Source organism: Tympanuchus pallidicinctus, unplaced genomic scaffold (genome assembly GCF_026119805.1).
Source record: "Tympanuchus pallidicinctus isolate F22 unplaced genomic scaffold, pur_lepc_1.0 scaffold13, whole genome shotgun sequence".
NCBI classification, from domain to species: Eukaryota; Metazoa; Chordata; class Aves; order Galliformes; family Phasianidae; genus Tympanuchus; species Tympanuchus pallidicinctus.
The window spans coordinates 12,552,338-12,579,689 of NW_026294648.1; the positions used below are offsets into that span (position 1 = coordinate 12,552,338).

The following is a 27,352-nucleotide window of genomic DNA, read 5'->3' on the forward strand; positions in this document are numbered from 1 at the left end:
GTTTTCAGGAAAAAAAAAAAGTACATTGCTGAGGCCTGTAAACAAAATTATTACAGTGCCTGCCTGGCACTGCAAACTGTCGGTTCAAAGACAGACAGGTCTGCGTTGCCCTGTAAAGAATGAACCCATTTCAAACGCATCTAATAATCCAGTAGTTACAGGTCAGATTTGTTGGGCTGCAGAATGAGAAAATATTTTGTAGGATAATGTGCTGATTGCCTGTCAATATTAGGAATAAAGTGGGACTCGGGTAGAAAAAAAAAAAAAAAAAAAAAAAGCATGCATTTGTCTAATTAGAAGTGGCATTTATTAAAGTAAAGCAGTCTGAATTAAATTAGTTTTTGCTCATCTGGCACTAGCTTTCTTGCTAGCCGAGAATTTGGTAAATCTCATCTAGTATGCTAATTCAGTCCTTCAGTCTTTTTCTTTGAGGCATCTTCCTACTCAATAATAGCTTTCTCATTTAGGACAGAGGTCTTTTTTCAGGCCATCTTTCAGTTTCTGCACTGAAATGCATGAACATTATTTTCAAAGACAAAGCAGTAGGTGAGGTGGGTACTCAGAAGTAAAATCAGATCTATTGCCTTTAAACAGAATAATATGTTCTGCTGGTGTAAGAAGGCAGAATCTAAAAAAATAATTCTTCCTACTTCAAAATATTTTTAAAAGTATTTTCTAGTGTTCAATATCCTCCTATTTGAGACTTAAATTTCTCACTTAGGGGAATACTACACTGCAGCTGTTTTTCATTTTTTCATGTAGGTTCTCTTCTACAGCCTCAAGAAGAAGCAAAGTCATAGCCAGAGTATGAAAATGTAGCCCATGCTTCTCACTCTTTAGGTTAATCATTTCTCCTTGGTTTTATAAAGGAGATTCTACCTCTTTGGCTTGAGTTGCTGAACAGCCAAAGTTCTAACAGTTTTAGGTTCAGTTTTGAAAAAAACTGAGATAAGGCAAAGTTACTATTGTTCCTGTGAACTCAACTGCTAAGATACCTTGATAAACTGGTAAGAAAATGAATATACAAGGGTAGAAAGAATTACAGATAGAGATAGAAGGATTAGGCTGTGAACTAGCAGCAAGACTTGCTGTAAAAATGTTGCTTCAGGCTTTTGTTTATTATTTGGAAAAATTCTATTTAAATGCAGATTAGATTTTCTACCCAAAAGTACAACTTACTCTTTGTTTAGGAACTCTACAAAGAAGAATGAATACAGGGTGTTTTTGTTTTCATTTCTACGTGTACTTTGGCAGTCTCCTCGTTTATCCTGTTATCTGGATTAGATATGCAAGCTGTGAATATAGGAGTTTTAGCAGTTTACCTTGAGACTCTAGTTTAATTAATCAGTGTAAGATTACCAAATTCCCTTGTGATGAAAAACTGCACCTGAGAAGCTGTAATTGGCTACAGACTAAACAGAAGAGCCCACCTCTGCATAGGGCATAATGGAAATAAAGAGGCAGAGGAAAGAAAGAGAGGTATGAAAGAAAGAGAAAGATGAAGAAATGATGTTAGATAAATATTTAGTCCTTTGTGAACTGAAATCTTTTCCTTCTGTCATGGTTCGGCCTGGCTTGGCCTAGTTCTGTGACAAAGGGGGCAAAGGGATCCACGGACCCATACTCTGGGAAAGGAATTGAAGCTAATAAATCAAATAAAATGAGAGAGTGTTTCTGAAACTGAAGTTTTTACTCTAATGCTATCATTGAGACAGCCAGAGAGCACAGAGAGCAAGGAGTGCAGTCTCATGACTCCCAGTCAGTTTTATCTTGCCCTCTGGAAAGAACACGGAAACAGAAAAATGAAGTCTTCTGGGAGTTATAGTTCATTCTTCTCTTCTGAGACCAGGTAACCAGAACTATCAACCATCCACAGAACAGCAGCGTTAACTCTTTAACTCCCAGTGCACTGCATGATGTTATGATGTGGAATGACCAATCAAAAATCATAAAAGCACAACATATTTTATTTGCAGCAAATTAACTGTTTGTAGTTGCTATATATTCTGTACTCAATCACTTGTTAAAATACCGTTTTATTTCTTTAGAAACAAAATTGATAAATAAAATTAAAGCAATTCTTTATCAATTATTGGATTTATGAAAGCTACTCTGAAAAGTCTTCACTTAAAATAGACTTCCAAATGCCTGAAGATTTTTTCCCCTGCAACATAGGCTTACTTACCATAGCAATATTACATTGTAGTCAAGAGAAAAATCTCTATCATTTCCTATAGGTATATTTTTATTATTTTATTCATTCTTCCTGAATCATCACCAGCAATGCTTCTCAAAATTTGATAACATGATGCATATTCCTTAAAAGAATTAACTGTCTGTAATAAGGAGAATACATTCCAATTTCAAAATGGTGATTTGAAGAATATTTTTTCTTTTCACCTTTTTTAATTCTCAATGAGATTTGTGAGCAATTCACCACGCTTTATGGCACAAACTCCACGGAACGCTTGGCATGAGCTGTCACTGGGACTCATGTACAGAAATACTGAAATGCAACTATGTTTCAGAATCTGAGATTTTGATGAAATTTTAGAAATTTAAAAGTAGTTTGGATTTTTCAGATGTAATGATGACTTCTGTTGTTTTTTCCAATGTCTTATATGAGAGGAAGGGCACACCTGGCTGACCTAGAAATCAAGTATGTCATCTAAGAAGATGTATTTTACCAGCCATTTGCCATGATCAGTAATTTTTTATTGGTCATTTTGCATGGAAATAACATGCTAATGTAATAGATTTAATGTGATGTTATGGTAATGGCATGCTATTTAGCATGGTAATGCTTTAGCAGGCTCTTAAGAGCTTGACTATTGAGAGTGTAATAAAGATTTCCTGAAGTATCGCCTAACTTTGTTATGAAGGGGAGGAAATAAAATGATCATGTCTTGGCTTTGGGGAAGCTAATGAAATTTTGCATCATGCCAGCTGCATTTTAGGTGCTCTGTGCTTTTTTGTATTTGTCTTTTTGATGGAGAAGCGAACACAGTAAATAGGATGAGCTGTATTTAAACTAAGTCAGAAAAAATGGAGTCTGTAATGAACAATGCATGATTGGTGAGTGACAAAAGGTATATATTTAGGAGAAGAAAGTAAAAAGTCATATTGTTTCATACGTCAATGTTGTCATATGATTCTATTTTGATATATATTTATATATTTGATTTTGATACATAGTGTCAGTGACAACCTGAAAGGCAGTTATTACAAGTTAATTTTCCCTTAATGTATAATGTATAATATCCCATTTACTTGTACTCTACAAGTACTCTACAAGTACTCTTACTGTACGCTACATCAGATATACTCTATTTCAAGAGTTTCTTGTTCTATTGTTTGACTGGAATACCATTCTTACTAGCTTTGATTGTAATATAAACATGAAATTTTTTTTTAGTATTTATTTTTTCTTGGGCATATCTACATGTGTGCATTATAATTCTGGGCTGGTTGGCAGGATCAGTAAAAGTTATCTTTGCTGTGTTCAGAAGGTTCTGTAGAAGGTTATTGTGTTGTTTTTTTTTCCCTTTCCTGCTGGAAGAAGAGAGACTTACATTCAAGATGCTTGCTGTGAATTAGTGGAATTGGAAGCACAACTGTATCTGAAAATCTTTGGGCAAAAAACGTTTCTAGTGGATACTTGAGGCTCAAATTAGAAAATGGTTTTCTGAACAGACCTGGCCAGCAAATTGTTGCTTCTGAAAGAGAAACCTTATAATGACAAATCTAGCATTGAAGCTTGATAGAGCAGAGCCCTGCTAGAGTTATTGCATTCCCCACTTTACTTTTTTGTTGTTGTTGATTCATGGAAGGAAAGATGGTCCTGTTATTTTTCTTCTTTTTTTGGATTACAGGAATATAGCTGTTCAGAGCTTTTAATCTTCAAGTTGACATATGTGTAGGAGCCAATGTGAAGAAGCTTTTGTGTTACAGAATAAGTTAGATGCCTTTTCTTCTCCCTCATCCCCTGTGGTTGTCCTCAACTCTATTTATACACTGTTATATAATTACATTGATATAATCTGTATAAATCAGCAAATTTTAACCTGTTTATATGTGTTTCTTAATTCCTCTGTAACTGCAGCACAGTAATCATAGCATATGCAGGTGCAAGTTGCAGTAACATGGATGTAGTTCAAGTGTTTCCACAGAAAAGTTGCACAGTTGTAACTGAGCTCCCTGGTGCCATTGCCGTAAAGTTAGTTATGCCTGAGCTGACTTGAGTTTAACTAATTAAAATGAGCATATTGTGCTGTCTGTTGAATAGACCCCTGTATATAACTGTACACAGCTCTTCTGAATCACTTCTGAACTTTCTGCCATCTGTATGATAACAATTTATAAGATTTACACAGATGATGATTGCATTGCAACTTGAAGGGGAGAACAGACTTTCAGCGCTCTAAAATTTTAACTTTCTTTCTGAAATTTTTCCTTCACATTATCTGTACTTGTGTCTGTACAAGTACACTGAGGACAGAAGTTATTAACTTCATTGTGCAGAAACTGTATCCTATCTGTAGCAGTTAAGAAGGAAAGTTTACAGCTCATGTCAGAAATATACACCAAAAATGTTTCAAGATAAATACTAATCAGTAAATATAACACCATAGTTTTGAGCACTGAAGATACATGTGTAATTTTAATTGCATGAGGCAAAATCTAATTTAAAATTACATAGAGAAATGATAAAAGCTTTATATATTATTAAGAATTACAATTTATTAAATTAGAGTCAGTTATATATATACATATATATATTGTTGTTACTAATGATGATGGAAGATAAATCATTAATACGTCTACTTTAAGCAGGAGGAAAAATAAAACAACAGCTGTGAATAATTCAAGTAACATTTCAAGCAGATCTTAAATAGGAAAAGAGGCCATTCTTTGCTTTCAGATGCACAAAACTCAGAGTTTTGACCCCGGAAGACCTTGCCCCAGAAAATTCAGGGTTACAATACAGATTTCACCACTTGAATATAGTATTGTCATACACATGGTTAACTTTATGTGAATAGACTTCCTGAAGAAAAATTAGAATTACTCTAGATATTTGGAATGGAGTGGAATTCATAAGCTTCACAAAATTCAGATCTTGAAACTGGTGCATTTAATCTGTTCTTAACTAAATGTCTCAAGCAGTGTCAGAAACATTACTTTCTTGCTTTCAATGAGTTTTAAAATATAAATTCTATTTACAATTATTATTTTAAAGTAAGTCAATAAATTCACAATGTTCTAGGAGAAGGTTGTTGGCAAAAATAAGTTTTGATGGTTGTACTATTGAATCTGGTAAAAAAACCACAGTGGTTTCTTAAATGGATACAAAAGGGAACCATACTCTTTTATGCTGCAAGATTCTTTAAAATATGTGTAACACAGCACTTTGGTAGAGAGAGAACTAATTTTTTTTGCTAAAAAGTGGGTGCATCCAGAGGGACCTGAACATGTTTGAGACTACACAAACCACACCAGATTCTAGGCAGTCCCAAACACCAGTATAGACTGTGGGATGAATGGATTGATAACAGCCTTGTGGAAGATTTGAAGGCACTGATGGATGAACAATTGTACATGAGCTGGCAGTGTGCACTTGCAGGCCAGAAAGCCATATGTGTCCTGGGCTGCATAGAATGAAGTGTGGCCAGTAGGATGGTGGAGGTGATTCTCCCCTCCTACAATGTCCTTGAGACCCCATCTGAAGTCAGCTCTGAAGCCCTGAGCCAAAGAGAGACATGGATTTTCTTTATGCCTCAGCTTCCTCCCATCAAAGAGCCTCAGTAAAACAAATACTCCAAGTGGAATGTCGTTCGTGTTCATGAAAATTTTGGTTGTGCTGTGAAAACAAAATAAAAAATAAAATCTACATTCATGACAAGGCTTTGAAAGTGTTAATTAAAAAGGTGTATGGCCACATGCTGATTAAAGTAGATAAAGAGAAATATCGAATAACTATTTACTATCAGAATTGGGCCCTAGGGTCCTCTGACAAAAATAGTTTATGATAATTTAATTAAAATTTTCATCAAAACGTATTTACACAAGGGAGTTGAATTAATACTGCAGAATTTGCACTTCCTAACTTTTGGGTGCTTCATAGGGAAAAGTGTTAACTCCTTTTCAGTAGTAGTTCTTCAGCATGCCATCATGTACCAGTTAGACACTTGACTGGTACATATTCACCCCACTGATTTTTTTCAGATTGACAGCATTAATATAATAAGTATATATCTTATATATCTTCAATCTAAACAGGAATGCCAAAATGTTATAGCAGTGAAGTTGAAATCACAATTCCATTTGATTTTGGAATGCAGCATAAAGAAGGGGGAAGAGAACTAGGATGTGTGTTCTGATTGAATCAGATAGATAAACTTACATATATACACCGATATTCAAATTTACTCCCATTTGCAAATAGTTATCATAATACACATTTAAGATAATCTGCAAAATATCTAGACCTGGTAAGTTTCGTATTTCTTGAGCAAGTCTGATGTATTTGCTGCTAGCTTTTTGGTTTTATTGTTTTCCCTTCCCTAGGGAAATTAAGTTCCTCAAGTCCTGAAGTTGCATAATTACTCATACTATGACAAGACAAGAAACAGAAAAGTGGCTCAAATTCATGGAGAATTAGAGTGTAAGTCTATAAAGTGATAGATAAATGGAGTAACAACTCTGTAGGGAAATGTCCATATCCAGTATACAGCAGCTTCTAGTACAGGTGAGGGAAAATTCCCCCTTTGCTACAGCAGAGAGTAAGAACAGTAACTAGGTGAAACAGCACTGGCTAGTGTATTGACTGAAATATTGTGATTAATCAAATGTATCCAGGCCTTAAAATAAATTTGCACAAGTCATATTCCATATGCATGATAGTATCTCAATGCTTTCCAATTCTACTATATTATGGACTGGAAATGGCAAAAAAAAAAAGACATGCCCAAAACAACATTGGGAATAAGCAATTTATTAGCACCTAAGACATGTTATAAATGCTGTTATATCCAGCTGTTCTATATATCTACACATAAACTGTGTTTAGAAAATATTGTATAAAAATTAGAACAGTAGATTACTCAATACTAATTACCATTATATGTGATAATTACAACAAAACAATTTATTGGTACATTATGCAGCATTACTGTGAAGACTTTTGCTTCATGGCTCTATTGATTAACAATTTGTGACCCTCAAGTATAAGTAATGTTTCTGTACAGCTTTGAAAGTCACTGTCAGTGTCACTCCTGTCCTTGTGTGATGGTGCCTGTCTGTGTGTCACAGGCTCTGTGGTATGCAAATGGACAGCAGAGCCTTAATGATTACTTCTGCCTCAAGGCAGTACAGAAGGTGAGAGAAAGGACCAGTGAGTGAGTGCAAAAATAAAAGAGAATCCATGTCAGGAACCTACATTTTTTGGCGGTAGGGCCTGCGTTGTATTTTTTGTTTGTTTGTTTTCTCCTTGAGACTTTAATATCCTTTTTTGCAGAGGTTCTGCAGAACAGTTTCATCTCCCAGCATTCATAAAGCCCAGTTGGTGGGAGGCTTTTACCCAGCTATGATAAATTATTCTCTGTCAGAATCCAAATCTTCCTTTTCAAGTCAGACCATTTTTCGTGAATTTATTCTGTTAACATGAGCTTGAATAGAAGCAATAGATGATAATGAGTTAACTTTGAGCATATTAATGACATCTCTAGGAGACTAAAGATGAATTAAGGAATAAATAGTTGAAGAGATTCAATAACAGTCTAGTGAACACTTGGTCAGCAATTGACTGGTAGCTTTTCATTTAGGTCTTTTTTTATTCTACGGTTAATTAAAAACACAGAAAGATTTCAAAGCAACCATTTGGAATACAAACATAAAGTTCTCTTGCCAGACATACTTGCTGTAGAAAAGATGATTGTCATATTATTCTACTGAAGCCTAAGTAACATTAGCTCCTGAAATTCAGGTTTGAACCCTTTTAAAAAGAAATCTGTGTGCCAAACATGCTGAGAGCTTTTGACATACATCTGCCAGAGCAGCACTTACCCTAGACTTAAAAAATCCTTTCTGTAAAGCTTATGAAAAAAAGAAAGAAACATAAAGCATGTGCTTTTTTGTATCTGCTTCTATAAACTACATTTAAGGGCAGTATATGGACTGCCATTTCTAACAAGAATTGTTCTGATGTTATTTTATTTAACGCATGTCTGCTACATCCCGATTTACAAACTAAACTTCTAAAAGTGCTAAATGCTACCTTTTAGTGACTTCATACAAATTGAGCATTTCTAAGCCTTGTTTCTATGGGATCTTCTTCCAAATTCAATAGAGAAATGGCTAATTAAATCTCACGTATTAAGGAATGTGGGAAGTTCCTTGACAAATCAGAATGCTAATTTTTAACTCCATTTTTTAATAGATATTACATTTTTATTAACATAAATATACTTACATCAAATATTATCAAATAGGAGTGAAAATCTCTTTAGTAAAGAAAGCCATGGTGTATTAAATGTATATAAATAAAATTACTGTCTGATCTTAGGACATCTTGTTATTAAAAAGAGCTGAGTGAAAACTTAACACCTACACTCTGAAATTCAAAGCTCCACAAATAGATCTCCAGAATCCTCAATTTAGACAGCTTGTGGTGATAAGAGAAAGATACTTGTATAACGAAGTTCAAGAAAGCATAATTTAGAGATTAATCAGCATTGTGCTCCGATTATAAAAGTTTTTTTTTTTTTTTTAAATAATGACTTTTTTTTCCTGACGAATTGGATACCTGACTTTATACTCCTACACTTGGTGTGCTCAAAAGTATTTCTAAAAAAACAAACAAAATCAACAGCAAGTAAAAAAAACCAACACTTTCCTCCAACAGTTAAAGTAATCCTTGTGGATGCCCTGACAGCTATCAAAATGGGCTGAAAAAAATCCTGTCAGCAGATGCTTATTCACATTTCCAAGGATGATATTGCTCACTCTAAATTCTTCCAAATAATCATAGCTATAATTGTTCCCTAAAACTGTCTTTTTTAAAATTATGAGTAATCTCTTACTTTAAAAAATTGTGTTAAACACAGATATGACCTAGATTATTCCCAACACACGTCAGTTGTCCAGCTGTTGAGAAAATTATCTGATTCAGAAATACAAACTACTCACATATCACCCTTGTTTATTAGAGTATTTTTATATTTTAATCATAAAATGCTTTGGAGAAGTGAGAAGAATGTCAAAGAAAATCTGAAAGCCACTGCGGGAATTTGTTCAATGGAAGCTAAATGAGAATTAAAACTCAGCTGTGTATTTTCTGAGAGTTTTTTTCAACAAAGAAAAAGATAAAATAATGCGCATTCCTGTCGTACCAACAGAAGTCCTCAATGTGCCAAAAATTTCTTAACAGTTGGAAAAGGCTTATGTGAAGTGATATGAGAAACTTAAAACCAAACAGCTCCACTTCAGTGGAGTAACTGGTCACAACTGATTACCTAAAGAGAGAACTTTGAGAAGTATTACCGCAGCAGAATCATGCCAAAATTTCTGGAGGTGCTAGCAGTGCCAAAAAAATCCCAGTTAGGAAGTAGGAAACATCACAGTCAGTAAGTGGTTCTGTACTCATCAGATGGAAACTCTGGTCAAGTATCCCTTCATTTCTTTCAAATGTTTATTCTGAATGAGGCTCTGAGCTACTGTATAGAGATTGCTCCGAATCGCTCAGATTCTCACTTCTATGCCTGACTGGAGTACAATGAGTTTGGATTATGCTGTTTTAAATTATCACCCATTTGAAGTAATTTTCTTTATAAAACAAGATTAAAATGACTGTAATTCAAAACATTTTACCTCGAATTGATGTGAAAATTGTAGTGTTCATATTATTTCCATTTTTCAATTTGACAAAACATTTCACTCCATGTATAAGCTTTTCTGTGTTGTCACTATCTTGAGTGAAAATATGCATTTTACTCCGTGCATTTTACTCCTTCCTGATGTGCCTTATTTTTTAACACTACTTATTTAACTTTCTTAAAGAATGTCTTTATATAGCCTATTGTGGTACTTAGGGAAAATACAAACAGATTTAGGAGGTTTGCTTACCTCCTTTTTGCCCCTCACAATAACAGTTTATAACTTTGTACTGTTAAAATTTGTTCGCTGTTTTTTCCAGATGCCTGATGGTCAGATAAGTGCTGATCATAAAGCAAAAAAGAGTTTGTAGTTCTTCCTGGAGGAGCTGAAACTCAGATTGTAGTGATTTTTATTTACATGAAACTTCGTTTCAATTGTTTTTATAATAATATCACAGTAAAAGTTTCTTGTGTTTTTCTTCAAGGTTTCACATCTGAACAAATTATTTAGGGGAAGAATAGCCTCATCTTTTTCTTGGAATTTTAGTTCACAGACAGGCAGTCCCATCTGTGATTGTTTTTAAAATACATGAATTCTGAGTTAGTGACACGAGTTTCCTATGAATAATGGCATTTGTATCATCTAATAGAGAATGCTTCACACAGAGTTCTTGTAGTGAAGTTCAGAACAATACTGAAAAACTGCAAAATTGAGCAACTTGCAAAGGTCCTTGGCTGAAATAATACCAGTAGAAACTATAACTAAAGATCCTGGCTTAAAGAATTCAAATGTGCAAATGTACTTAAATATAAGTCAAGCTGTATTCAACCATAAGTGAAATAGAATGCCAAACCTTATCACTGAAAGTAACAGTAATACATATGTCAGTTGTCAAACCCTCAGATCTTGGAGAGAGCTGCTTTTGTGACTAAATCTGCAAAGGATAATTCATTCCTTACTAGGGGGTATGATTTCATGAGCAGAAAGCTCTAACTAGTACATATGTATAGGATAGATTTAAAGTGATTATGGAAATGTCACCGCAGGACAATGCATTATTAGTAGCCCCTCATATGTTGTATGCTGTTCCCTTATGTTTGCTGATAATTAAAAGCAGATTGGGATGTCATGGTAAGAATGAGTGCAAAATGTCCCTTTTATCATTTGCAATAAATATGAAATAGTGTTCTTTCTGTATCCTTCAGTGATTGTTCTATTTGTGTAGGTGACAAATGACATCTTTCTCCTTGTAATGTGCCTGCAGGGTTAAATGACTTTATTATTATTAATGAGTCATTGCTCCAGCTGCCCAGAAAGAGGGAGAACAGAAGACATAAGAGATTTAGACCTAAGTAATTACAAGTGTAATTATTACCTTTCAAATTTCATTTTTACAGCAATCAGAAAGTTGTTAATCAAACATGGCCCTTTCACATTTTTTGGGAGTCTCTATCGAAGGGATGAGTAGCTGCATGGTTCCACAGAGGGCAATCTGTGGCAGATTGACAAAGTGGTAGTGACAGAAAACTGCTGTGAAAAATTGGTTAGAAAATGCTGTCTAGCTATCAAGGAGCCTGCAATTCAGAGGGTTTTCCAAGAAACAAACCCACCTGGGCTTCAGCCATATGGAGGAGAGTGTCGTCTAGGGGAGGACAGAAGCTGCAGGAGGGGAATCCTTTTGTCCTGTGGAGAGATGAAATGTCAGAGTTCTACATCTCTTGTCTGTCTTTGCACAAGGTTGTACATTGTGAGTAAGGAGTTTAATAAGCACAACAGATCTGACAAGCTACTGGTCAGTACAGGGGAATGAAAGGGTGTGACTTACTGACTCTGCTGTAGTTATTTTTAAAATATTTCTAAAATAATTATTCATAAAAACTTGAAAATCCTCCAAAACAGAATTTGGTGGAGCATAAAGCTTGTCCTTCTGTAGTAATGGTAAGGGAGTCATAGGAAATTTAGAAAATGGAAATGAATGTGGATTGTGCTAAGGCCGTGTTGCAGTTAAGGTGCAGTTAACTGTAAGTAATGCTGTTTTTCAGAATCATAAGCTGAACATGACATTGTGAAATGAAAAATCTGAGGAAAAGCTTTGGTGAAATTAGAACATTTCCTTTCAATAATGTCCTTACTGCATAATGTTGGACTAGCAGATATTCTCATATTTGAAAAATCCACATGGAAATAAGGAGGAAAAATGGCAACTATTAGTTCCTATACTTTGTACCCCAAAATTTCATTTGAATCAATGTTATCACAGAGCAGGTGAACTTGAAAAAACAACTTTGATGGAAAACTGCTTTGCCAGAAAAGCTTCAGCCAGCTTTACTTGCATACTGAACTCAAGTAGATAGTTTTAATACTGTTGATCAATCAAATGCAGTATCTAACAGCACTCAAATAAGCAGTATTACATAGGTATTTACATTTGAACATCGTGAAAATATCTAGAAATATTCACAGTCTGAGTAATATTCAAAATAAAAACAAAACCTTGTTATGGTTTGTTTTGCATTCTAATAAAGGAAATGTTTTGTTTTCTTGAAATGCAATTGGGCTCACAGCATAAAAGCACAGAATATTTGAAGAATGTTGTAAGGGTTTTCGTTTGCTGCTCTACTGGTCTTTGACTTCAAATTTCTGTTTGTTTATGCCTGATGAAAGCAAAATTTTTTAGAACACATTTTTATTACCTATCTCTTAGGATGGCACAGGAAAAATCCACTTACTGATTTACTTAGCATCTGTCTTTTTATGAATTCCTTTTGAAAATAAAGATTTCATTAATACGTCTGAACTATGAACAATTGCAAACAATTGTTCATTTACTTTATATAACTGCTTAGAATTCTATCTTGATTACTTTTACTGTAAATTCAATACTATTGAAAATAATAGATCTTTGAACTTTCTGAAAACAGAGCCCCAGTTTGGTAAATGCATTAAGAAACTTATTAAAGTGAATTAAGAGTGTAAATACTGAAAACTGAAGCAGAAATCTAGTTATTTTATCCCACACCGATCCCTTGATGCTGCGTGTGAGGTATCTCAAATATACCTGAAGAGGAACTTCTTGTCCTCTTCATCATCCTACACTCTGCTGAGGATGACTTGCTGGCCTGATCTCCTTAATTCATGAGTGTTAGAATTCATTATTAGAGTAGTATGAGTATACACTAATATTTTGATGGAGGTCATTTATCAAGAATAAACGCTACTGACCCTATTCTACCTAGAAATTCTATTCCCTTATCTCTTTGAAGTTCATCTATTTTCCTGTCTCCGAGGATAGATCTTTGTTCTCTAGCCAGAGAACCACAAAAAGTAATTGATTTTTTTGATTGCAGTGTTCACAGCCTAAGCTTAAAGAATGTATTTTCTGCTGTTTCCATAGTAAATAAGTTTATGTAGATTTAGTGATTCTTAGTTCTCTCTGTGAATCTTCATGCTTTAAGTATTTAGTGATTTGTAAAAACTTAAAACAACACAAAAACACTGACCTATTTCTCTGTACCCTTGCTTGTCTCTCTCACGCTTCTCTTTCTCCCCCACCCCCCTGGCCTTAAAAAACTGAGCATGGTGTAATCTTCCCTGTATACTTAAAGTCCAGGTATTGTAAACAATAATTGTCTTCTTTTCTGAATCTTAAATATATATATATATGTGTGTGTGTTTGTGAATGAATGCAAGAATGGAAGTATGAATGAAAAAGGGAGAAATCTCTTTGGAAAGGTTGGAAGAAGAGAAAAAACAGATGTTATGAATTATCAGCAGAAATGACTGCTAAATAAATTTCATTTTCAAATTACAAGCTTAAAAAACTGCGTTTTGAGGAGTGCTGTACAAACAAAACCTCAAGCTCTTCGTATGACATTAATATAGGGGTTTTTTTCCCCTGTTTTTTGAGGAGAAAATATAGCAATGCACATATTTCCTTTGTATAATACACTCTCTTTTTCCATTCAGTGCCTCTCAAAATAATGTTGATACACTACCAAATCCCACAGCAAACCCACATGCAAAAGCTTCTTATTGAATTAAATGAGAGAACATATCATGTTGAACTGACTCTTGATTAAATAAATAAATGAACTTAAGCAAAACACATCTGTTTAATTGGTAAGGACTCTTCATGTGCATTCCTAATGAGGCATTTGGAAAAGTATTTGATCACAAAAAAGGAGATATAAATGCTACTTCAGAGTGTCTACTATTACCCAGTATTGGTTAAATGTATTTTCTGTCAATCGGCCCTTCTTCTGTTTTAACGTGTTCTTACTTTTTCTAAGGTAACAAACATGTCTGTGGTTCTAATAAAGAGAAAATAAATATGCAGGTATTTTTATTCCAGATTTTATCTTTTTAATTGTTTTATTTTAGAACTTTTTTCTAATATTATTTGGCATAGATAGTTAAATGTTAGATGTAACTTCTTAGTGGAAATATCCAAAGGGGGTTAATTGTCAAAAAAGCAGCAGGAAACAAGAGACAACTTGTATAACATTAAGGGATGACTTCCACTATAACTATGGAAAATAATTTTTACAACACATTTGCAATCTAATCTCTTGAAGTTGGTAAGAGTTATACTAATCCTCGTAGAATTTCTGCATCACATATTTCAAGTAATGTTTAAGGATATTTAAGAAAGCATTAAACTAGTTTTTATATATGAATACACATATTTTTGGGCAGTAAGGCCTTAGAAACATCATCATATTTCAGAGTACTTAGTGAAATAAGTATTGTATCTATTGCTTCAGACTGTCTACAAACACTTGAGGATATACTAGCATTACTATGCCTTCCATTTTGTGATCACTGTAAAAAATGGCTTTGATGAGAGAAGCAGAGAATGATATAAGGTTTTCACTGCACTCAATCCTGCTGGGATTGCTGGAGTGAGTGAGCCACTGTGTGTCACTTAGTTGTTGGCTGAGGTCAGCCCACCACATTAAGATAAAAACAATACTTAGGAGACAGTTATTCCAAGATGATAATTGCTGGGTATCTACAACTTTAAATAGACTCTTCTTTTCCTTCCCGCAAACAATAATTTTATCTGTAGAGGCTTGAAATGAAGTTTGACACATCAAGAGGAAGAAAAATTTGCTGTGTTACAAATGTCTTTCAGAAAACTGGTACTGGAAGTGTTTTCTCTTCCAGGGGCCAGCTGTAAAATCACTGCTGAAACTCTTTTTCATCCAGCATATTTTTGCGGGATATTGGGTTTACTGCAGAAATTTTACATCAGTAGAAAAGCTTGATATATACCACTGAAGATGTATGTGTGGGGGAAGAGGTACAGATTACACTCTTTGTCTCCAGGTCGAAGGTTATTGCTGCAGGAAAAAACATTCTTCACTGTGTAGTTTCACCTTATCTAATTGATTCGAATTTAAATTTATATTCTGTGTTAAATAATGAACTCTGTATTAATAATTAAAAAGCTTCAGCACAAATGTAAAGCAGTTAATTAAATATTAAATAAAGAACATTGTATTACTCACTGTTTTAATCAATAGACTAGATTTTAGGCTATTCATTTTAGATGTTCATTATACTTTACAAGTTATGGTTAAAATTCTCATTGATAACTCAATATAAGAAACATATGTCTTTTGCAAATTAGAATATTTGTTTTGCTGTAAACAAGGCCCATACATTAAAGATCAATAATACAGTTGGGCTGCTGAAAGAAGAGAGGTCAATACCATGCACTCTGCAATATTCTCACATGCATGTTCATTAGCATTGAGCAAAAGAGGTTGCAGGTGTTTGAGGAGCTCAGTTTTTTTTTCAGAAGCTTATTTTTTTCAGTGAAATATCTTTCTGTGGAAAACAGCAATTACTGAAAACCAAACTTCTTATGAGATTGTTGCTTTTAAACAGTTTCTTGGTTTTGATTAATACAAGATTGGAATTCCAGTCAGAATAACAATGAGAAGCTTAATGAAAGAGTAATGTGCTTCGTTTTTGTTTTTTTTTTTTCTTCTAAGGCTATTATTTGTGAAGGAAAGATTCACTTCACTTCACAAGTGTAGTTAATTATACAGGAATTACCATATGTTCTCTCTTTTTGCCCTGATTCATCCTCCCTTCTCTGTCTTCTTCTTCATCAGCTTTCCCTATCCATCTTTAATAATGTTTGTTAGACTAGTTGAAGCCAGATGCAAAATATCCACATTTCACACCAGTGGGATTTTATAATAAAAAGCTTCACTCAGGACAGCTTTTAGGATTAAATTCAAATTAAAAACATGGATGTTAGGATGTGTAACTGTGATGACTGGAATGGAAGAATATTCTAGCAATTCTATTGAGCACAAGATGGCCACACAGAGATATGTTATTTCCAGCATGCCTCTTGATGGCATATTCAGAATGTCTGGAGAATCAGCCTTCCACGGAGTGTAATTTAACATGGGATATGAGAGAGGAAAGCCCTGTATGGAAGGCTGAAGAGTAAAGGCAGTGTTGTGTCCTACTTGTTCTTTGCATAAAAAGGTTGAAAGGCTAAAACTTCAGTAATTTATTTAGGTTTTTGAGTTACCAAGATATATATGGGAAATAAAATATTCATAGGAAGCTTCTCCTAAAGGGATTCTATTATAAAAGCTAAAAAAGATGTATTATAGCAGCAGTTATGTAGGGTTTCTACATTCAAGCTTCTTCCTCCTGAACTTACTAAAATAGCCCAGTTTATACTAACAAACTATTCTGCCCTTCCTTTCTTATTGTTAATGTCATTTTAGTTCTCTTAACATAGCAGAGACTGCTAAATGATGTTGCCCAAGTGGCAGCTTTTGGTCACTAGGGTGATTCTGGGCTATTATTTCCCTATATTATGCTTGAATTCTTGCTTAGATTGAGTACCACTTTTAGTACATACACATGGGCAAAAGACGGAGGGGGAGAAGGGAAGGGGGAGAGTGCAGCAGGGAACACAACCCATTCCTTAGGAGCCATTGGCTGAGAAGAGCAGTATAAGATTGTCATCTTCATCACTCTGGTGAGTTCCTGCTGAGCAGAGAGCACTGAAAGTGCAATGGGAGCTGTTTAATATGAAACGCTTCAGTAAATGAGAGGTACTTCTGGATGCTGACAGAATAGCATTGGCACTGCAAGCCATGTATTCATATATGTGCTGTGTTGTGAAAATATGAAAAATAGCTCAGCAATGGCATAATTATGGGCAATTTGCTTAATTGCTTGCTAATTGTTGCTTGCTTTATTATGAAACAAGAGTGCTTTAAATGCAACACTGGATGGTTTGCATCCAAAATGTATCATATTCAATACAGGCTTTTCATTAAGACTTCAGCATTAAATTCAAGCACTCTATCTATATTCCATTTTTAATTTTTTTTTTTTTGAAATTGTTTTTGAAATTTTTAAGTATAATTTATAAGCTCCTAAACCTGGAATATGAATACTTTGCTAATGAAAATTTACCAATTCCTTTTGATTATTATTACATTTAATGTGGATAAAGATAGGGACATTTTAAGGATTCTCCAGAAAATCACACTGTTGATTGGTCAGCTTTAAGAATGTGCAGCTCCCTTTTGAAATGTGTTAAGAAATCTTTCAGGGGAGATGTAAGGCAATAAGGCAATTGTTAAAGTTCGGCCTGAACTTCTGGAAAAACACCATATACCTTGATCAAGATAGCCTGCTTTGAGCAGTAATTTTGACCAGGTATCTTCAAAAGTCCCTTCCAACCTAAGCCTGCATGATTCCATAATGCAAGTAATGAATTTTGTGATCTTATCTTAGTAGTACACCTCCTGGTTGGTATGGACATATGGGTATAGGGGTAGAAAAGAAAGTGTGTCTTATATACAGCAATGTACACAACATTATGAGAATGCTGGTAACACAGTGGTATTAACAGCTTGTCTTCCTTTGAGAATTCTCGATGAGGAATAGTCTTAAGCTTCCAATATTGAGCTGGAAGCTTCAAAGCGTGCATTATTCTATGTATTTTGTAGACTGATAGTGCAAAAACCATTATAGAATTCTTTAGCTTTATTTCATATGCAAGAAGAATACTCAGCATTTGTATTTTCATCTATACCATACATGGACTTTGTAATCATAGAAAGGTACAACCAATTACAAACATAAAACTATTAAGTAGTATTTTTTATAACTGCTTTTACTGAAGGGTAGCTACCTGACTTGAGTTGAAACTCAATGTTTTAAGTGAAAATAATTGTTCTTACTGAAAAGTGTTTTGACCTATAAATGATAAAGACTGCAGAACAATGAAGAAAGCCTTTTAACTATTGTGCTTTTAGATATATTTGACAGTTCTGATCTAAACATTTCATAAGAACTGACATACATTTTCTTTAAAAAACGTTCTTAGTTCTGAGGCAGACAGTTTAAATAACAGCTTCATTCCTAAAATAATATGGAGTTCAAACAACACTGGTAAATTCATACGTGTATGAGTGTGATCTGTTGGATGAATTAAAAATTCTTTCATATTACTTGCATGTCGTAGTTGATGATTCTCTTACATGAGATGTTACTAGACAATTTCTGTACAGAAATTCTCTATTCTGAAAATACTCAGAAATGGCAGAAACCTTCTTTAACTTTATTGTTAGAGGCAGACTCCATAGATTTTTCTTACCAGAATACTTATGGGACTGAAAGAATAATTACCAATATTACCAATTTTGAATGAGAGAAAGGCTCAAAAGTTTTTCTTTTCACCTACATTTAGCAGTGACTTGCATAAAGTAACTATTACAAACAGTTGCCTGCATAAAAAGATGCAAAGCAAAAAGAAGCTTTAAGAGTAGCATCCAGCAAATTCAGTGGTCAATTTACACAGCATTGGATAAATGGCCTGTTGAGCACTGAACCTGACTGTCGCCCAGCAGTGCTTGCATTCCTCTTCATATTGTCCTCTGGGATGCTCTGTGGAGCCAGCCTGACTCCCTCCTTTTAAGTGAGCAGCAAATGGAGGAGGGGGAGCCAGGCTCAGTGCTAGTTACATTGACTCCTTTCTTTTTAAGTTGGTAACAGAATTTTGGAAATCAGCAGCATTGTATTGTGAGTTGGCACCCTTAGCAGTACACTCTACTGCTGATAAAAAGCAGGGATTGTTAAAAGTAACATTTTTATAACTAAAGTATAGTTTAGATGGCAATAGACTGCCAGGGCCGGGAAGCAAGTGAGAAAGATTTCAAGTGCTAATGAAGAAGAAGAGTGATATCTTAGGAGAATGGAGAATGAATTAGAAGGACTGAAAGAAGCTACATTTCGTGACCTAGAAGAACAAGCAAAAAAAGATAATGAAAAAAAAAAAGATAATGAAAAAAAAAAAGAAGTTGTTTTGCATCCTGATTATCCTTGCTAGTAGTTCTTACTGCAACAGATCAGTTGCTGAGATTTTCTAAGATTCCTTTAAATGTAAATAGTGAGGACCTTGCCTGTCTCACAATATATTCATGGTCACACCCTTAGTTAATTTGGTTTCCTACAGCATACCCAATCTCCTCAAAGCTGCCTCAGGGCTGCAGCAATGCTATGGCCTATATGCAGATGTTTCAAATTTAAAAAAAAAAAAAAAAAAAAAAAAAAAAAAAAAAAGCCCTCTTCTATTCATTTTATAAAACATGTTCTTCTTTTGAAGTTACAGTAGAGATTGATAATTTTTTTTTTTTAAGTGCAGTGCATTATAAACAAAACTTGACTGTTACTGTTGGAAAAAAAAATGAGTCAGACAGAAAAGTACTTGTATGTCCTAAATACTTTTTTATTTGCTGTTCTCTTGCAGCACTGCAGAGCTGCTCAGTAGAAAATGGAAGTAACTCTTCAAAATTAATGAGAACTGTATATTTTGCATATACTAATTATAAGCAGTGATGAAAAATAGAATTATTTTGACAATCAAGATTACGTTTTGCAAATACCTACACTGACAGATTATGATTGCTACAAAAAAAATGTATCTTCTCAACAGTCTGTAAGTGCAGGATTGTTATATAATTAAACTCAAACCTCAAAGCCAAAATAATTTGTACTCATATCATAGGATTGTGCCCAGAGTTGTACTAATGATTTGATAGCGTCTTTGCATAATATTTTTGCTAAAACTAAAACTCATGTGCAAATCCTTTATTAAGATAATAAATGAGACTGGCATCCTGAGAACATTGTTGTTCTTTGCACACTAGCATGTTTCAAGTCTGCATGCAGTCTGACAACTCATGACACAAAGTTACTGTCATACTGATCTGTCCAGATGGTGTTAAGAATGTTTTTTAAGTGATCTTTTATTTCTGTAGTTGCCTTGTCTAAAGCTTAAATGTTATGTTTTTATTGCCAAATGCTGATTTTAATTGTTTAATTTTATTTTTTTATTCGAGCATTAGATAATACTACGAGTATTGTATCTACTTGCTATGTGGAGCTAGTAATACATAATACATACATTATTTCCAAACAAATAACTGTATTTTTCCAGCTTAATTAATTAAAAGAATTTTAGGTGATACCTTGAAATAAAAGGAACACTGAGGGATTGAGTATCAAAGATGTTTTGCTAATAAATGCAAAAATATCAGTTTCTGTCAGGGGTTCATAAGTCAGGGGTTACTCAACTCGTAGTCAAGGATGTACCTGATTTCAGTGAATTGTCTTGATCAGAAGAGAAGGAAACTTGGATAATTAAAGAGCTTTAAGAGCTTGTATATACTCAGATTTATTTTTCTAATAGCACATAGTAGGACACAAAGAGATTAGACTAATCTAGCAGTAGTAACTTTTTTTGAGTGAACTGTTTTCTCTACTGAATTATTTTCATATTTATATATCCCACTACCCATCAAAACTGGATTAGTATTTCAACAGGAAGGTGCCAACGCTTTGTCAGGATTACATTCAGACATATGGAGACAAAATGACAGTAGACATGTTGAAATGCTAATACTAGGGCAAACCAACATTTATAAACACTGATTTCCCTAACAGGCAGATGCAATGTACAGTGTCCTTCAGGAGAAATTATCAAGAATATAACATTAATGAAACAGCAAGAAACTAATTGACTACTTATAAGTGGTAGACTTCAAAAAAAGATGTATCCTGTATGTTGGACAGCAGCATTATGTATTTTGATGTCTGAAGGAAAAACTAAATCCATTTGTATTTAGATGTAATATGGAAATATGTACTTATGCTTCGTAGTTTATACAGATTTCAACATTCAAAGTAAAAACAGAACATTAAATTAAAGCAGAAATAAAGCATCTGTTTACAAACAAAGCTCAAAAGATGAGGGGCTCCTACTTAGAACTCATATTGCAATAAGTAATTTGTAACAGCATAATTTCTGTGCTAGTTGCGAGCCAGAACCCATTTCTAAAGATTATTTTCTTGAAGCTAGATATTAAAAATACATACATAGCTTTTATCATAAAGAAAAATAGTGTTGAAGTTTTGTGAAAGGACACAGTGAAATATCTGAATGGAGACTTTTCCTCTCTTCTGACATATTTTAACTCTGTTCATAGTAAGATAATATAAAATTATTATTATATATAATATGAAAAACATTTCAAGGGATGATTTTTGGAATTTTAATTACATTAATTTGAATCTACCTAGTAAAACCACTCATTTAAATGAAATTGATCAAGATTTTTTATGTACTGAAAATTATGTGTTTCTCAGTTAGTAGTTGGCCTTTGAACACATTATCATTTCTGTAATCCTTTTCAAGAGCACAAACCTTGCATCTACTCAAGAGCTCTGGTTCGATTACTTGTAAACTACAGAGGTTACAGCTTTTCTTGCTATTACCCTTTGATTTTTTCAAGGTTTCCAGTATTGAATGCATCAAGAAATCAATCCTCTTTAAAATAACTGTAATGCTGTCTTTCATTCTTAAAGTTCTTGAGTGCATCTTTGAAACCAATGTACCACCTTTGACTATATCCAAATTAAATTTGTTTTTTTTCCTTAAACAGAGAAAAAAAAAAAAAAATCCAGCATTAACAGCATATTTTTAAAATCTAATTTTAATCTTATTTTTTCATGAATGCAAAAAAGTATTGTATTGCTAGATTATTGTAAAGCTTTTAGCTTTATTACTAAAGGGACAATTTTAGAAAGTAAAAACATCATTATACGTAGACTGTGTAAGGGCTTTAGTTACTTGGGCTGTAGTGGTGTTATCATCTGTTCTTAAAATGCTAATGTTTTTTCTGATGCTTGCCTATGTCACCACTGTGAGCCTCCAAATTGAAAGCATCTTCATGTTCACTTAAGTCGTATTACTGCAGGTATTTTCTTTCCAAAATACATCCTTTGTTTTAGAACTGGGATTGCTTTCTTAACCTTCATTCTCTATGTACATCATTGTTTAAATCTTTTGGTAATTTTTTTTATCTTGTTCTGTCTTCCCAGCTATTGAAGTAAATCTCCAGAAAGCCTTGGCTGAGGCCTCTGAAACCTGCACGCAGGAGTGTCTCATCCTGGGCCATTCTGACAACTGCTGGATGCCACCTTCTTTGACACAGTATCAACAATCCAACACACCTTTGCCATCATTTGGCTTCCAGCAAAGCTGGGGCCGAGGAGCCAGGTCTGACGGACGACACACTCTTGGGAGGCCCCTTCCAAAGGATGACACTGACAAAGGCCAAGGTGGGCCCAGGCCCCAGTTCTACAACACCTGTGAAAGACAGTGCACCAGCGAAGATCCTGTCAAAGTCATCCCTCTGGCAAATTTTGCCATGTCCCACCAGGCAGCAGTGTCTGGGGGTAGCACTACGTTTATCCATGAGCACCAGCTATAAATGCATATCTGACAAATCGGCTATTTCAGGCTTTAAGGTGTTACTGTATATAGTCACAGCCTAACACTGTTCTTAGTGCATATACAAATTTGTTAGGCTTGTGAATATTTATGTATATAGAATCCTAAATTTAACTTGAAAAGCTAAATCCTTAGGACTTAGTTAAAGAAAATTCACCCCAATTCTTAGTAAAATATATAAAATAGGGAAGAAAACTCAAAATCCAGAGCCAATCAAAAGAAAACCTTAAAAACCTGCTTATTTTCTAATATGGGTCTATATGGTACAAATATCTGCTAGCAGGTCTTCCTCCCTGTTGAAAGCAATTTCTTAATACAGCTTAGGAAACATTGCAGTAACATAACTTACCAATTTTTTTCTGTCTTCATTGTTATAATTTATAAGGTATTCATAGATTTCACCTTCCATTTGCTTACCAATAGAGATCAAGTGGTCAATTTCTTTTTTGGTTACCTTACACAATATAAAAAGACATACTTTGGAAGGATGGTGTACATTCCTACCAAAACTTACTTTTCATGTAATTGAGAAGAATGTACTCAAAGACATGACAGCTGCTTTTGATTTTAATTTTCAGTGGTTGAATCTACAGGTATTTATTCTTTGAAAGAATGCAGTAGATGAAATAGAAAGCTCTTACTAGGCTTTTCTGTGTGAAATAGACAACAGGACAGGATGCAATATAGATCTAAAAATATTACAAGATTTCTTTTTAATTTTTTTTTAAGATTTTCCTTTCTGCAATAATAAAAGCAACAGTATAATGCATATGCTTTTCAGGCTATGAGTCTAATTTTTTTAATTTTTTTATTTTTTATCTTGCAGAGCTTGCTTTGGCTACTGTTCCTGTTAGTTGAAAATTACATGGGCACTGCTGAAATCAGTAGGAAACTGGGGTAGTTTTTTGGCTGATGTCTTATTGTGGCTTTAAGCTACTGGTGTTTAAAATATTATAGTGATGTATATGTTTGTTTTACAGCTATAATCAATCACCTATTGCAAGTGTTCAGTAAAAGGTTAGCGATAATATTAGTTACTTCACCCCAAACTTAGAAGATAAAGGAGTAGTTGTCATTGTAGCTTAGTTTATTATTAGAGAATCACAGACATTTCTCAGCAAAGAAAGAGGAATCCAGGGAATGAGTGCTGGATAACTATAATTACACACTCCAATCATATTATTTGACAAAGTCTCAGTATGATTCTCTGTAAAGATGAGGATTTTTTTTTTAGTGTTTTGTGTACTGGATGGTATAATAGTAGCAGAAATAAAACTAGTAAATTCTATAGTGGTTAAAATGGAGATTCCTTTCTTCAATTAAAAAAAGAAAAAACACCACATTTTCCTTTTAGCATTCTGTTGCTGTTTAGCCATCATCATTTACAGTGTGTACATACCAAGATCTTTTTCTTTAACAAACTGCATAATTTTGTTTAGTTTATTACTACATTAGATGAGACAATTGAAGTTGTGTGGAGGGAAATTTGAAAGTTTATGAATATTTCCCATGGACAGAATTCTGTGTAAGCTTCATACTGTAACTTACGTGTAACATAAAAATGAAATGAAATTTAAAAAAGGAGTGTAAAAATGCTGTAAAAAAGCTGCTTGTAAAATTTACAGAAGTTCAAGTTGTTGAGGGTTTCCAATGAATGCTAAAAGAGCTTCTATTTTGTGCCCAGCAGGTATAAGTAGCTTTATATATTGTTGTCCCCACTGTAAATCTATTCAAATCACATTTACATTTTATGTGCAAAATTAAAAAAAAAAAAAAAAAGAAAAAAAAAAAGCATCACTTTTAATCTACTGGTAGGGTTTAATTAATAAACATCAGATTATCTGACGATGTACTTCTGGGTTTTTTTTTGTTTTTTTGTTTTTTTGTTAATGTAATTTTCAATAATGTTTAGAAAAGACGTGGCACACTGCTTTCTGGTTGCATGTAAATCCTGGGAGAAAAAAGAAAAACAGTCCTTTGGCTACTGACACACAACGGTTGATACAGCTCATTTTCAGTTCCAGGACAACCAAAAATTTGACAAATTAATTTACACCTAATATATACAGAACCATTTGTTGTTTGCTTTGGAGACATCATAGTTAGAAAAATTCAGCAGTCCTTTTCAGGATATACAAAAAACCTTATCTGTAGTTTACACAGCCTTACCAAACACATTAATTGTGCAAATTTAGAATAAGGCTGGCATATAATACTTCCTATTGTAAGCAGTGGACTTCAGTTTTTATTATACAAGTCTGCTATATTGTGTGTATATAGAATTGGCAGCTGCACTTGAAAACTCATTTTTTTCCTCTCAACAGTCCTTTCTGACAGAATATTGTAATTGAAATTTATTGGCAAAGCAATCCATTCCTACAGTTTTGCTATTTTCACAGGAAAAGATAAAGACAGTAGAATTATATTTTTTTCAGAGGCAGAAGAACAAAAGAAAGCAAAAAAATTTAGCAAATTATTTCTAAAAAGAAAACAAACAAAAGAAAAAAAAAACACCTAAACAAATGAACAAAAAACCAACAAAAACCCGAAGAACAACTGCTTAAGCAAGATGAATTGTAAAGATGAATCTGATAATAGGAAGTGTTAAATGTCATATCCAGGAAATTGTGTTATGGTATTGTAAAATTCTGTCATCAAGATACATAACACTTAATTGTAAATACATACTGTATCAGGAGTTAAATGTTGCTTTCATTTTTGCATATTATATCTAATATGTAAAATTATGCATTGGAGGCAACATTTTTTTTCTGTGGTCTGTTCAAGTGTCGTGTCAGTATCCAGAGGAATAATGTTACTATAGGCTCATTATACATCTTGCCATATATATAAGTAATTTATCTAGTGCATAGGCTGTATATTTTTGTGTAATTTTTTTAGTCTCTTAACTTATTTTATCTTACTTGTGCGAATTTGTGAAGAAAACGATCCTATATACAATATACAGTAAAATGGTAGTTACATGATTAGATTTGTTTCATACAGTGTAACAATAAAGGAAAACCTTTGCCTTCAAAGTAATGTGTCACACAGTCTAGCCTAGATTTTTTTTTCCCAAGCTCAGTACATGCTTGTTGCACTTCCAACTACTGCATTGAGAAAATAAGTGGTAGCAGCAGAAAGAAAGACAATTTTTTGATGTCAAATAGCCAAGTGTAAAAAAAGGAGATGAATTGAAGTCAAACTGTTCATTGTAAAAATAATTAAAAAAAAAATAATAAACAAAAGCCAGTTCTTTGTTTTGCTAAACTGTGCTGTGTAACTTAATTCTAAAGGAAGAATATTTAGGCCCTGTCTGCTTGACCAAACAGAGGTTACAGAGCACCTGCTCTCTCAGGGCTATGAGGCAGTCAAATGCAGGTCATTTAGCTAATTATCATGGCAATGAGCCCATGCTAATAGGACCTGAGGGCTTAAGAATGTTAGTGTGATAGCTTTGTTTAAGGAAAAGTTAGTTATGTGGTTCTGAATACAACCGGGTCTTCTTTTTTGTCTGGCATAGGGATGAAGGCTTTAGCCACTTTGTATCAGGTGGTATCAGGTATTTATGTACCCCGTGTATGCAGATATGCGGGTTTTCAGTTTTTGTGGTGGCTTTTTTTTCCCCCTGGGAGAAGTGATACATTGCTCCGCTGTTTTCTGGGCAAGCTCTAATCCAGTGAGGAACCACTTCAGCCTCAAATTATCATTGTTGTGCCTGCTTCTAGCATGGTTGAGTGAGATAGTTGACTTAAATAATTAAGTCATTAATGGTTGATTAGTGCAAGGTCGTTTGATTCAAGCTTATGAAGTTTGAGAAAGCTTGATCATTTACACTTGATTTTGTTCTTAATTCTAGCTCAAGTTTTGCTTTTGCAGCTTTGAAGCTACTCCTTATTAAATAATCATTTATTATATGATTACACTGCAGTTTACTACCATTATTTAATTAGATAAGTAAAAAGGGAGGGATCGGTTTGTGCAGACACAGAGCAAAGTTGAAGGCAAAGATTTTATTTGGTATATGTAGGAAATTGTGTATAACATGTTATCCCTAGTGAAGAAAAGAGACTGACAGTTTCTTGTAAATATCTGGGTTTGTATTTCTGGGAAATGTCCCTGCTCTATGGCATACTACAGGATCTGAGAGTGAGCAGTATATGTCTGTGTATTGAAGCAGCCCTAACCATGCTTTACAAATCATGCAGTTGGACACCATATATCATTGTCCAGCAGCTTTTAAAGTCCAGTAAATTTAAAGTAATTCTATTTCAGGTTTATGTACAGCATGTTGTCTTGTTAATTACAATGTTTATTAATAAACTAGATCCACAAAAGCAGTTTTCTCCTTTGCACTGTCTTCTTTGAGTTTCTGAAACACAAATTTAATTTTTTTTTGTAATAAATATTCTTCCATCTCTGCTTCCTTCATTCCCTGCTTCTCATAACTCATTTATTTGTAAACCCCCAGACTGTGAAGAAGGAAAAGTTGATTACCTTGCAGTTGCTTCACAGAAGTGAGCAGCAGACTTTTGATAGGCAGTAGAAATATTCACAATTCAATGTGTACAGCAGTCTAGCTTTCTACTATCGGATATATTTTATGCCTCTCGGTTGCTTCTTTTTGTACAAACCTGC

At 33.9% G+C, this 27,352-nt stretch overlaps 1 protein-coding gene across 2 annotated transcripts in view; it reads left to right on the forward strand.

Annotated features, from left to right (window-relative positions):
• PCDH11X (protocadherin 11 X-linked) overlaps positions 1-27,054 on the forward strand; it is a 389,820-nt gene extending 362,766 nt beyond the window's left edge. The window contains exons 6-7 of one of the 2 annotated variants that reach the window (XM_052673091.1): positions 22,303-22,542; positions 23,541-27,054. In XM_052673091.1, coding sequence (XP_052529051.1) covers positions 22,303-22,542; positions 23,541-23,572 — 272 coding nt within the window. In that variant the 3' untranslated portion in view covers positions 23,573-27,054. Of the gene's footprint in view, positions 1-22,302 lie in introns of both variants that reach the window. The other variant, XM_052673093.1, reaches the window with a different exon arrangement.
• Positions 27,055-27,352: the final 298 nt, after the last annotated feature.